Source organism: Pelodiscus sinensis, chromosome 2, assembly GCF_052426305.1.
Source record: "Pelodiscus sinensis isolate ZL-2025 chromosome 2, ASM5242630v1, whole genome shotgun sequence".
Taxonomy (NCBI): Eukaryota; Metazoa; Chordata; order Testudines; family Trionychidae; genus Pelodiscus; species Pelodiscus sinensis.
Genome location: NC_143053.1, coordinates 79,167,181 through 79,179,433, shown reverse-complemented (window position 1 = coordinate 79,179,433; position 12,253 = coordinate 79,167,181). Strand labels below are relative to the sequence as shown.

Sequence of the window (12,253 nt, the reverse complement as noted above, 5' to 3'; positions counted from 1 at the left end):
ACTTGAAGTAGTGTTACCAGTGTAACCTACATCATGAGCATGGGGAGAGGGCAATAGTTCTGGAATCATTGACCAGAACCCAGGATTCTGAGAGTTTATTAATAGAAAGCCATCTTATGAAAGTTAAATACATTTTCACAAAAATAAACTTGCCTTCTTTAGTTTAAGCACAGAATATTGCAATTCATACCTGTGCTTTTAAACATTTCCATGCCACAGTAAATCCACCCCACAGGGCTATTGTGCCAGCATAATCATTAAGAGAAAGGATTCATAGAACACCTTCAGATGCTCTATTTGTTATCCACCAAAACTTAATAGGTGAATTCAGCAATTACAGTAGCACTAACCCATCAGAAAAACAACAGTTCTGAGCAGTTGTCCATGCAAGTAACTACCTTCAATAAATATTTCACTAGACAAAATGACTTCCCTACCCATGGGCTTTCAAATCTGTACCACCATATTTACTTCAGAAGATGCTTAATATACTGTTCAGTAACTTGTCAGTTTTTCCAAGAGATGAGTAGAAATGGGAAAATGTTAAAAACAGATTAAGACTTAATTTGCATTAGTCATGGGCTCCTTTGACATTTCAGTAAATGTCAGGTAAATTACAGTAGTTTCTGTCCCAGTAGTTGCCCGAGTAAAGCCAATCCTGTGCACCAGTGTAGGGATTGGGACTTTGATGGAACCACCTGTAAAAAAAGATAATATTTTTGTAAGGAAGCTACCCCACATTTCATTGTAATGAAGTTCAAAGCAGCTTTGTTGCATCTTTCGTGTTGATTTTCAAAGTAGCACACTCAGAATTCAGTGCTTTGTCATCTCAGTAGTTTGAGACCAAAATCAGTGCTGATATATTATGAATAGATGGTAGAGAGATTTTGTAAAAAACTATTTACTTCAAAGCAGCTTTGAATAAACCATCTTTGGCATGCATTTAAGAACAATTTATTACAGAAGGACACAAATACACCACAAGCACTGCATTCCTGAAAGCAGAAATCTATGCATTTCCATCAGCAATCTGATTTCCCCAGATTATGGGATCATTGTGTTGCCAAGTGTCAAAAACCACAGCTCACGCTAATGCAGACTGGTGATTTGCTTTCCAACAGCAATACAGCTGTCGATGAAAATACAGAACAGTCCCAGCAAGTTTACAGCAATTATAAGACATGTGTTTGTGTGAAGCATACACTGTAGAGCCGTTCTATGGCACAAGATTGGTCTCATTAGGGATGTGTAAGTAACCATTTCCATCTAAATAGTTAACAGATAAGCATGAACTTATCGGTTTGTGTTATGGTCGCACACTGGCTCCATGGGAGCTGACTGTCACCCCATGCTGTGGGTTAGTGTAGAGCCTGCAATGCATGTAACCACTAGGAATTTTAGTGATTACATAGTTACCTTTTTAAACAATTTTTACGTCCCTAATTTTCATGGTTATTTTCATGCTTCCAGATAGCTTTTGCTTGCCTCTTGCTAGAAATACTGTAAGTTCACTTATTGAAAAGTCTGTGAATGTTCCCAGCTCTACAGTATACACACCATCACAGTGAGAGTTACACATTTGCAAGGCAAGATGTACTAAGGAGCCATACTATTGATAAGTACCCTTCTGTAAAGCCCTTCAAATCTGTGGATCTCTGCAGGTATCCATAGCTCATTTTTACAGATGTGAATATTAAGTTTTATATCTAGATCTCTGCAAGTTTGCAGATATTTATGGGTATTTACATCTGCGGACATGGTTATCCATGGATCATTTTTGCAGATCTGGATACCAGTTTTGTATCTGCACTGGGCTTTACATTTCTGATGTAGCATGGAGTCCCCTTTCATGGCTTCATAGTTGGCAACTCTACTCCCCTCTCTCCAGCAATACTATATCTTCAGATACCCAATAGTATGTGTTCATCTCTATGTTATAACAAGCAGCCATCTTACCATAGCCCAGATAATCTCACATGTATTCCCCCACCCAACAGAAACACTGCTATTAACATAACACACAATGTCAACCTTCTCCCAGTCTTTATTCACCATTAAATGTGCCCAGTTAACCAGCTCTGCCTCTCAGCAATAACTCAGACAGCAGCAACCCTCAGAAAAGGTTGGGTTTTTTAAATCGGCCTGCTGTATTTGCTAAATAAAAATGAATATAGCATGTGAAAGCACCTGCTGTAAACTGTTTTATAGTTAACATCCCAGATTCCTTTTGGAGCTTAAAGCACAACAGAATAACCCTTGCTTTGTATACTCATCTGTAAGCACTGTCCAGCATAAGAGACTATTCAGGATTACTGTAAGATTTCAGAAAGAATTTCATAAAATAGAAGTTTAGCATATTGGGATCTTTGGGTATTATATATTTTGCCTTTTAAAAAACAGAATGGCTCATAGCACTGTTATATTACATATTATAAATTATATATACACAGTGCATTCTATGACATAATAAAATGGGCTCGCAAACTGTAGAATGTTTTATCTGAATTAAAAGCATGGTGACATACATCTACTAGGCTATGCCGTATTTTTTGTAGCAACCTGTGCCAAGTACTAGTTAAAGTGAGCAGGAAGGACTGTGGAACATGCAGCAAAACTGTTGCACTGCTTACTATAGCTGATCTACTGCTACTAGTTCACAAATTTCAAGAGCACAATCGACCACTGTGTTCATTTAGTCTGATCTTCTGTATAGCACAGACCACAGAAATGCCCCCAATATATTTCCTATATAATGCCCCAATATTTTGAGATAATATCCACTCAATTTTAAAATTGCCAGTGATGAAGTGGATTCTGTGACCCTTTCTACGTTGTTCCAATAGTTAATTTCGCCTCCCTGTTAATGTTATTTCCAGTGGGTGATGCTGTACAAGCAAAATTTAGTTTACTGGGAATAGTGTTAGAGATTATGCACCCGTGAAGTTAATGGGAGAGGAGGTTTAGAATGTGAAGGATCTAGGATATACTAGATAAACCACTGAACTTGGAATGCTTGGAGGAGAGAGAGAGAGAGAGAGAGAGAGAGAAGAAAGTGCTAATATTACTTGCAACAGCAGTTGTGTTTTAGAGAAAAACAAAGCCCTTTTCCCAAGAAGCTTTACAGTCTTTAGATCAAAGACACTGGCCACGATTTTCAAAAGTGGACTAGTAACTTTTGGTGCTCTACTCAATACCTCATTTTCCAGAAACAACTAAACAAGCCCTAGGATGTCAGGTCTCTTTCGGGTGTATCAAACTGGGCACCCCTAGTCCCTATGAAAATTCTACCTACTATGAAAAGAGTAGACAAAAGGAGACAGCAGTAGATAATAGGGATCTTGCCCTAAGTCATGTTCTTCTCTACAATACAGTATAGTCTTGTTACGCACTCCCTCCTCTGACAGAGGCACAAACATACTTGAAAATATGCAGAAGGGTTCATCTCAAAGTGTGGATTGTTTCCTGCATAATTTTCTTAAATGGAGAGACGATAAGGCAATCTAGCTTTTCACGATCACACCTTGATCTTCTGATAAGAAGTGCTGAATGCTTTTGTCCAAGAGATGGTTTTTAGATCCTAGCAATCCTTCAAATATTTCCCCTCCACTTTTCTTTTAAGTAAACTGAAGAATGCCTGATGCAGAATGATAATGGGGAAGTTGAAAAGAAGGCTATGGGAATGCATGCTGTGCCCATCTATTGCAGTCTGTATACTTACAGTCATGAAGGCAAGGGAATCTAACCAATGTGTGGGATGATTCAGTCACAAAACAAATGAGCCGTGGCATTCTGACAAGGAGGAGATGAGACCAACTGTGTCTTACTCAGAAAAATTACAAGCCATTGTTCTATGCTAGTCTTAGGGCAAACCAAACCAAGCCAAGCACTTTGAGAAAGCAAAGCAAAAAGTGGAGTGACATGGGAAGAGGGAAATCAGACAAGTCCAAACCTGGGACCCTGGGCTGTCAGACGACTTGAGTTGGAAAAGGAAAAAAAGCAACTTAGTTACAACTAGACATTGGTTTTTACACAAACAGTCTGATTAGGTGGCTTTACTACACTATGTGGGTATACGGCAGCAATGAGTTTGCTTACCAGTGGAAAGTTCTCAGAAAGGTACTTGTATAGACTCAACCCCTGAGGCAATGTGGCATTCCAGGATCATGGCACTGCTCTGGTATGACTAAGGATATTAAGTATCGCGTAATTCACTAAGGGTGTGTCTAAACTACACCCCTGTCGGCAGAGGGATGTAAATTAGACACCTCAAAAGTGCAAATGAGGCTGGGATTTAAATATCCCGTGCTTCATTTGCATAATGGCAGCTGCCACTTCCTCCCCCTCCCCCAAAAATGGGGCTTTGAAAAAACCCAGCAGTTTAGACAGGGCATTTTCGACAGAAATGTCCCATTTCTAAAGACCCTGTACTCCTCAAAAAAGCCCCGTTTTGAAAAAAAGCGGTGGCCGCCATAATGCAAATGAAGCATGGGATATTTAAATCCCAGCCTTATTTGCACTTTCGAGGTGTCTAATTTATATCCCTCTGCCAACAGAGGGGTGTATTTTAGACACACCCTAAATCAACTAGTCAATACATTTTTCATCAATTAGTCGATAAGGCGCCTCCACCATTGAAGTGTGGCAACAACCCTAGGGCTGTTGCCACACTTCAAAGGTGAAAGTGCCGAGCTGACCCCGGGATCCACACAGTGCTGCTGCTTTGAAATGCTGTGAGGAGCCTGACACTGGGCTTTGAAGTATCCCCCCCTTTCCTTCCCTTGCTGCCTCTATCTAATAGAGGCGGCAGAGGAAGGGGGGAGGGGAAGCAACTAGTCGACTATCCGATAAGCATTTGCTTATCGACTAGTCCTTCACATCCCTACAATTCCCAAAAGTGGAATAGAACCATTTATGGAATATAGCCAAGTATGTACTAGCTAGCAGAGCTCAATTTCTCTTAAGAGAAATAGGGTGATGAGCATCATCAGTGTCTGGTGCAGAGTCCACTGAAACCATCAGCTAGATTTTCTGGTCTAAATCCAGAAGGACAATCGCCTAGGTCAGCATACATCTATATTGGTTCGCTACAAGGTAGTGATGACCGTGAGAGGATACTTGGAAAGGCACATTCCCCATTAACTTCTGAACCACGTGGCAAAGTCTTTACTCTTAATTTACTTTTCAGATTTAAACCCTCCTATCCTAGCGCTTCCCAGGTTCGTTCACTCATGTTTCTTTTACAGAACTTTCTAAAGCTCTTCTTAATTCAGTGAAGAATTCAAGAGCACATGCACATGAAGTTAGAGGTTACTGAAGTGGATTTCAACTAAGTTGGAAACAGTCTAGCAGAGTGACAGAGACATAATGTCAAGTCCCAAAGCTTTGTGTATATAATTCTGCATAAAAGGCTCATAAAGTTGCGATAAGACTTTATGGTCACGCATCTATTACTGACATGGGCTTTCTGGGTAATTTCCCTGTAAGTTGCATGGCCACATGGCAGCCTATTTAGCACCATACAGGCACTCAGGGAACTCCCCAACCCACCCCAGTACCTCTCCCCTGGCCTGGACTTACTGGGACCAGGGTGGCTATCCTGCTGCCCCAACCCCAGTGCTACAGAGCAGATGGGGCAGGTAAGGTCCTCTCCCCACCTTAGCCCCAGAGCATCCCTAGCCCCACCCCAGAGCCCACTCCTCAACCCTCTGTCCCAGCATTGGACTTCCCCCCCTCCCAATTCTAACTGTGAAGATAGCTAGATCATGAGCAGCTGCAATAGTTGGGTATATTAATCAACTCGCAGGAAGCAAAAAAGGTCATAGGATGTATAATGTGGGTACTGTTTTAAATACAGCTGATTTGCTTTCTAATATAGTCTTTGGGAAAGGAACACTCCTTTGATTAGTCTTTGGCACCAGTGTGCACCCACAGGAATAGAACATGGTGGGTTAGGGAATCATGGATGTGAGGATACATAAAACTTAATAGTTACTGGAACAATCATTTAAAAAAAGACACTCCCTTCCCTCTGGGGCCAAGCACACTGTCATCTCTTCTATTTTCATCTGATAGCCTAAGGAGATCAGATCATACCGGAATCTCTTCTATTGCAGGGCAGAGCACATGTATTTTGGGCAGCGGTACAGCACCACAGAGCAGGCATCAAGGAAAACAGCTCTGTTCTTGACCGAGAAGGCACAACTGACTAGAGACTGGCAGGGGCTTAATGGGAAAATAGAACTGTGCTGATGTCAGAGCCCAGTACATCCCTCGCTAAAAACCAGGCACGACAAATACTCTGACCAAGCTCACAAATAGGATAGGAGCAGCAGGACTGATGAGGTCAAGTGCTTCTGGTGACTGATAGTTCTTTGCTGTTCAGGTTATTCTCAAACATACTGACCTTGTTTTCCATTCTTCCTCTGACTTGGACCGGTTTTTGCGGGCGGTCCTTTGTTTCTCCTCTAGCCTTTTTTTCTCCTCACTAGCTATATCTGAAAAGGAACAGAAGTTGAAAAAAACCCATCTTAACAGTTTCCTGATCACTTTCCCTGAAGTCCCTGTTATACTGAAGTTTCAACTTGTTTCCAACACTAATTTGGTCAGATCATGCCAGTTTTAAAAGCTTCCTTTAAAGAGCAGACCCAAGAGAGCAGAGGGGCAAGTTTATGAGAAGTACTTCTGTTTTAGAAGGAAGGCCAACTAGAGGACAAGCTCTGCCAGGCAGATTAAGTGGAGATTGGTCTTGGTATATACCCAAACTCTGGGTTGAGTCATGAGCAAAGGAACCTGAGAATTTGTTCCCATTCTTGAGAAGAGTATCTAAGATTCCTTTAGAAGAGAAAATGGTTACGTGGCTGCATGGGATTAAGACTCAGATTCACCTCCCACCTGTGTCACAAGATTGTGTGACCTCTCTGTTTCATATCTGGGTCTCAACTCCCCATGATAAACCAAGTATTCAATTAATGATCAGAGTTTAAAATGGTTATCCAAGAAAATCAGAAGAATCACAACCTCTCTAACTCGCCTGCTCCACTGGCTTACTGCAGCACTTGGCATGTGGCAGTCTGACTGCTGAGTAGAAACAAGACACTACCACCAGTACACAGCTTGCGGATATTGACAGATCACTGAATATTGCTACATTCGGTAAGCTAAGAATGCAACACTACATACTTTAGGTAAATAAGGAGGCAACATTGTAAGAGTTACTTCCGCTAGCCACAAAATACAGGGGAAAGTAGAGACAAGTCAGACTGGTTAAAGAAAGCAGCTTGTCTACAGGGAGTTTTAAAAAGCCTCAAAAGAGCTCATTGCTTTTGAGAGCTCCCCAGTATCACAGTATTGCAATGCCAAGATACTCTTTAATCTATACATCTCAAAGTGATTAAAGCCGATGAAAAAGGCGTTATCCCCATTTTACAGGTGTGCAGACAGAGGCACAGAGGTGAAGACATTTTCCCAGGGTCACCCTCCAGGCCAGCAACAGAACCCAAATAGTCAGTTCCTGAGTTGCATCCTCTAGGCTAGTGTCACCAACCAGTAGATTGGGATCTACTGGTAGATCTTGGGACGTTTGACAGGTGATCCTGATGGTTTGGCTGGGAGGCTATCAAGTGCCGGCACTTCATCTGCCCCTCTCAGTATTGCCGTGCTGCTTCTGCCCTCTACTTTGGAGGTGCCCCTCACCCCTGGGAGCCTCCTGCTTGCTGTGCAGGGCATGGGAAGAAGAGGAAAGGCAGGGTGCTGATGTCAGGATGCCCCTCCCTCCACCTTATACCCCATCTCCATAGAGCAGAGAGTTTGCTGGCTGCTTTAGGGAGTGGTGCAGGGCCAAGGTAGGGGTGAGCCTGCCTTAGCCCCCTGCACCACTACCCAGAAGCCACCTGTGGTAATTGGTGCCCAGCTGGAGCCCACATTCCAAACCCCAGGCCCAGTCCTGAATCCCTCCTGCACCCCAGGCCTCTGGCCACAGCCTGATAAAAGTGAGCAAGGATGGGGGAGGGAGGGTGAAGTGAGCAGGGGTGGGCCCTTGGAGAAGGGAAAGGACAAGCATGTTTGGGTTCGAGGTAGATCCTCAATTGCACTTAAATTCAAAAAGTGATCTCATGCATAAAAAGGTTGGGGACCACAGCTCTAGGCCATGCTGCTTTCATATAAATTGGTATCAGTTATCAGGGAGGGGAAAAGCCTATTGCTCCTTTAGAAAACCCCACCAAGTGTTACAAGTCAGAATATGAAGCACCAAGCCCTGCTCTAAGAGAACTGTGTGCTCACTATCCCATCAGCAAACACTGCACTGACACCATGACGACAGGCACCTTGGACACTTCTAGATTTAGAAATGCATGTAATTTGTACTAGGCTCACAGACATTTAGAGGAAAGCTTCTCTCTTCCCTGGGGAGTGCTTTTTCCTTACTCTTTTGCTGTGAATAATTTTGACGTGAGCATACATTTTTCACTCACTCCTACGAGGGTATATTTCAAAGTTGTGTTCCACAATCACCACAAAGCTCATTTGTAAAGGCAGCTTGGTATTGTACCCAAAGTAATATTTATAACTTTTCAGCTGGTGTTCCCATGAGTCTTTCAACTTTAAATTACCTTGTATTTATTTTTAAAATAGTTACCTATTTCACCATTTTCCATTGCTCTTATATCTGGCCGTAACCGGCAATCAGTTTTAGGAACAACACTCTCCATTTCTTTATCCAATTCATTCAAAGCCATAGCAAAGCTAGTGAAATTGTACATCTGAAAGAGACAAACAAAAATTGAAGGATCACTATGAAAATTTTGGCTGTTAAGAGTCTTTACATATAAAAAGAGGTTTTCAAAAAAAGAACACTGACTGATCTGTAGTAACATGCAATCATAGCCGCTTTCTAATCACTTAATTATAAAAATAGTAGTTTTAAGATGCTAGCAAGGTGAAAGTGTTCCTGGTATATGTGGATGTTCCTTTATACTCATCTAATTTGAATGAGATCTGACTAGCCAGAAACATAATTTCTCCCTCCTTCCTTCCCTCCATTTGTCCTTATTCTTCATCCTGCAGGGACTCTTACGGCCTCTGCTAAAGCAACCTTCCCTTTTCTCTGTATGCACCTACCCAACCAGCCACTCTACTCTATTCTCTTTTCTGCTTCCAAATGTCTCTAGCCACACATCTACTCCTCTGTCCTGCTCAGCCGCCTGACTTATGGGTTCTTGTTCCATGGTTGGTCTTTTGACAACTGTGCTCCTCTATGGACCCTCTCTGGTGAGCTCTCATATGAACTGCCTGTCATGCACTAACCCTGCTTCCTAAATGGATGGCAGCACTTAAGTAGCAGCAGAGTGGGACTGAATTCTCTAGGCCACCACTAAGTAGAGCAATTCCCTAATTCATCATAATCAAGGATTCTGTGGTGAAGTAATGCTAAACTAGAAAGAAGCCAAGCATGCACACTTGCCCGTCTATCCACAATGTAAGATCTATATATGCAGTTCCACATTACATAGCTCATTAGAGCATGTGTCTTCATGCGAAAGTTCAAGGTCATTGCAGCAAAAATTATTTGTGGTGCATCACGAGCAAGGCAAGTCAGTGGCTAAGATGTTCCTTGTACATTTTACAGTTTAACAAACTGTCAAACCACCAAGTGTTCAGAGCCCTGGCTAACCTGGACAGAATTTGGAGGCCTTGGTGCTATCCTCCAGAGTAAAATACTTCCAGGTATAACATGCACACTCTCAGAATCTGGCAAAGGCATCTCATCTGGTTCTTCAGAATTGCCCACCTATAAGCAACATAAGAAAAAAAATTTGAGTCACAGGCTATTTAAACAATTTTAAGCAAGCTACAGAACAGTCCTACAGAAGTGCTAGTGAAAGGAGACGAAGGCATGAGCTTGCAGGGAGTACTCAACTCTTCAAGAGGAGTGTTTCACAACCAGGGGTTCTAAGATGGGCTTAAGGGGGTTGCAAGTGCAGGGCTGGTGCAAGCAAAGCAGCTGCCCAGAGCCCCACACCACAGCAGGCCTTGCGAAGCTAAGTCACACACTTCAGCCTGGGAGGCAGGGCTTGGAATTCAGCCACTCTGCCCAAGGCTCCGGCTTCAGATGAGACTAAAATGAAACACAGGCTCAATATCACCCTGAAATGTAAATACAAAGTATTTCTATTCCAATCCATTCATTTTATAATTATATGGTAGAAATGAGAAAGTAGGCAATTTTGTATTTTTCTCTCTGATTTTGTGAACACATAGCTTAAGTGAAGTGCAATTCTCGGTACACAAGACAAATTAGACTCCTGAGAGGAGTACAGTAGTCTTGAAAGGTTGAAAACTACTGGAACAACATCCCCATCACTATTCTGTACATTTTGGGTGCATCTAGACTGGCAAGCTGTCTATACTAGGGTTTAAATCCGTCCCTAACCAGTGGTCCATCAAATATAACAAGGTTCACCACCAATCTGCTTAGTCCTATCTTGTGTCACTTAGGATTGTCCCAAGAATGCTTACTGGATTGGGCCCTGCATGGGAGATTGGGAGAAACCCAGTTTGACAACCCTGCCAGGTTTTAGACACGAGTTAGGTGATTGAACTGGAGGTACCCTGAAATAGCTACCTTCCCCTCCTCCCCTATATTTACACAAGCCACCCATTATCTCAAAATATTTTTTGAAATAATGGGTGCGCTATTTCAGCATCCCAGTAATCCTCATTCCACGAGGATTAAGGAATCTCTCAAAATAGCACATTATTTTGAAACTTGGCACTTTGCAGACACAACAAACTTCAAAATAAGCTATTTCTAAATAGATTTGAAATAATCTAGCAAATTGCACAAACTGCGTATCTTATTTTGAGTGTAGGGGGCTGTGTAGACAACCGTAGGGAACTATTAGTGTTTATCTAGGCAATTTTGGCACCTAGAGTTATGCTGCAGAGTGGGGGGCAGGCTCTCTGCGGGACCCAAGTCTCTAACCTGAAGTGCTTTCAGAGAACACCCCAATTGCTAGCAACTCAGTCATTCTGTTTGCCAAACATCACCACACACCTTTCAGGCTGCTCTTTAGGAGGTTTTTTTTTTTTTTTTTTTTTTAAATACAAGAAACATCACTGTAGTTCTTTCAGAGTCCTGACAGTTCTAAGATATGGTCAGAAAAACATGTTTTCACTAGATTGTTAAATTAGAACTGCTTATAAGACTGACGGGGGAAGAAAATCATTCTTCAGCAGATTTTGCATTTTAAGTTTGTGACAACTCCCAAGATCAGACAGACTAGATAAGGATGTCAAAAACCTTGTCTAGTCAGAGAAATGGAAGGGGAGGGGAAGGGAACCACACTAAAAAGCTAGCTAGAGAGACCAGAATAAAATTCTGAAAAGCAGATCCAGTTAAGAACTACATGGATGAAAAGGCAAAATAGGCAAGTATATTTTATCAAGTAGAAGCCAATGAGAAGTCAAAAGTAATCTGAAGCTTGAGCTATGTACACAAAAGCATTTCATTCAAATGAAGCTTTGGTATTTTCAAGGTAAACAAACTAGTAGGTTGATGATAACAAGTGTGTAGGGTATATTTTTCTTTTCTCCTACTCCCAAAGGCTCAGAAGTGCAGCCTCAAAGAGAGGGTGGTAATCCCCAGAGCTTTAGCGCTCTCCTGATAACAAGCACAAGATCTCTCATGTACAACAATAATGTAAACCTACACAGGCATACTTGCCTTTAGAGAGGTTAGAATGTAACAGGGCACCAGAGTAACAAGCATGATGATTTCCAGTGGCATGGAAAGGTGAACACCTACTTTTAAGGTTCTTAGATATTTGTTTAAAATGTTCTCTACTCCTTTAAAACGAATGGTGGCAAGTATGTGTAATTACTGTAAGAATGTTCACTGACATTGGTTTAAGAGTGTTTTTCTACTGAATGCATCATTAAAGATTAACGTATGGGGTTACGGAAACATGAAGTGTAAGATTTCCTATGAGGGTACAGACTAAAAATCCCTGCAAAACTATTATTCCTGCAAGTTATGAAACCCTTTTAAACATATCTACCTTGCGTCTGAAAAGCATCAGGTTGTAGTTTCCATAATAGATCAGACCCATCAGTGCCGTAACTAGGTACTTTCGTGCCCCGGGCAAATTATTATGTGCCTGCCTCTCCTTAGAGGAGCACGTGTCAGGCTCTTTTCTTTTGCAGATTATTTTTTACTTATTGCGTCTTTGCGCCCCGATTATGATGCCCCCAGAGT

The 12,253-nt window shown here is 41.9% G+C and overlaps 1 protein-coding gene across 10 annotated transcripts in view; it reads right to left on the bottom strand.

Moving 5' to 3' along the window:
• Positions 1 to 79: 79 nt before the first annotated feature.
• LOC102447841 (oxysterol-binding protein-related protein 1) overlaps positions 80 to 12,253 on the bottom strand; it is a 116,983-nt gene continuing 104,809 nt past the window's right edge. For 8 of the 10 annotated variants that reach the window (XM_075920842.2, XM_075920833.2, XM_075920834.2 and 5 more), the window contains 5 exons: positions 9,671 to 9,787; positions 8,636 to 8,759; positions 6,404 to 6,494; positions 3,950 to 3,973; positions 80 to 698 (listed from right to left, as the gene is read on the bottom strand). In XM_075920842.2, coding sequence (XP_075776957.2) covers positions 596 to 698; positions 3,950 to 3,973; positions 6,404 to 6,494; positions 8,636 to 8,759; positions 9,671 to 9,787 — 459 coding nt within the window. In that variant the 3' untranslated portion in view covers positions 80 to 595. The remainder of the gene's footprint in view (positions 699 to 3,949; positions 3,974 to 6,403; positions 6,495 to 8,635; positions 8,760 to 9,670; positions 9,788 to 12,253) is intronic. The other 2 variants (XM_075920835.2, XM_075920843.2) reach the window with 2 other exon arrangements.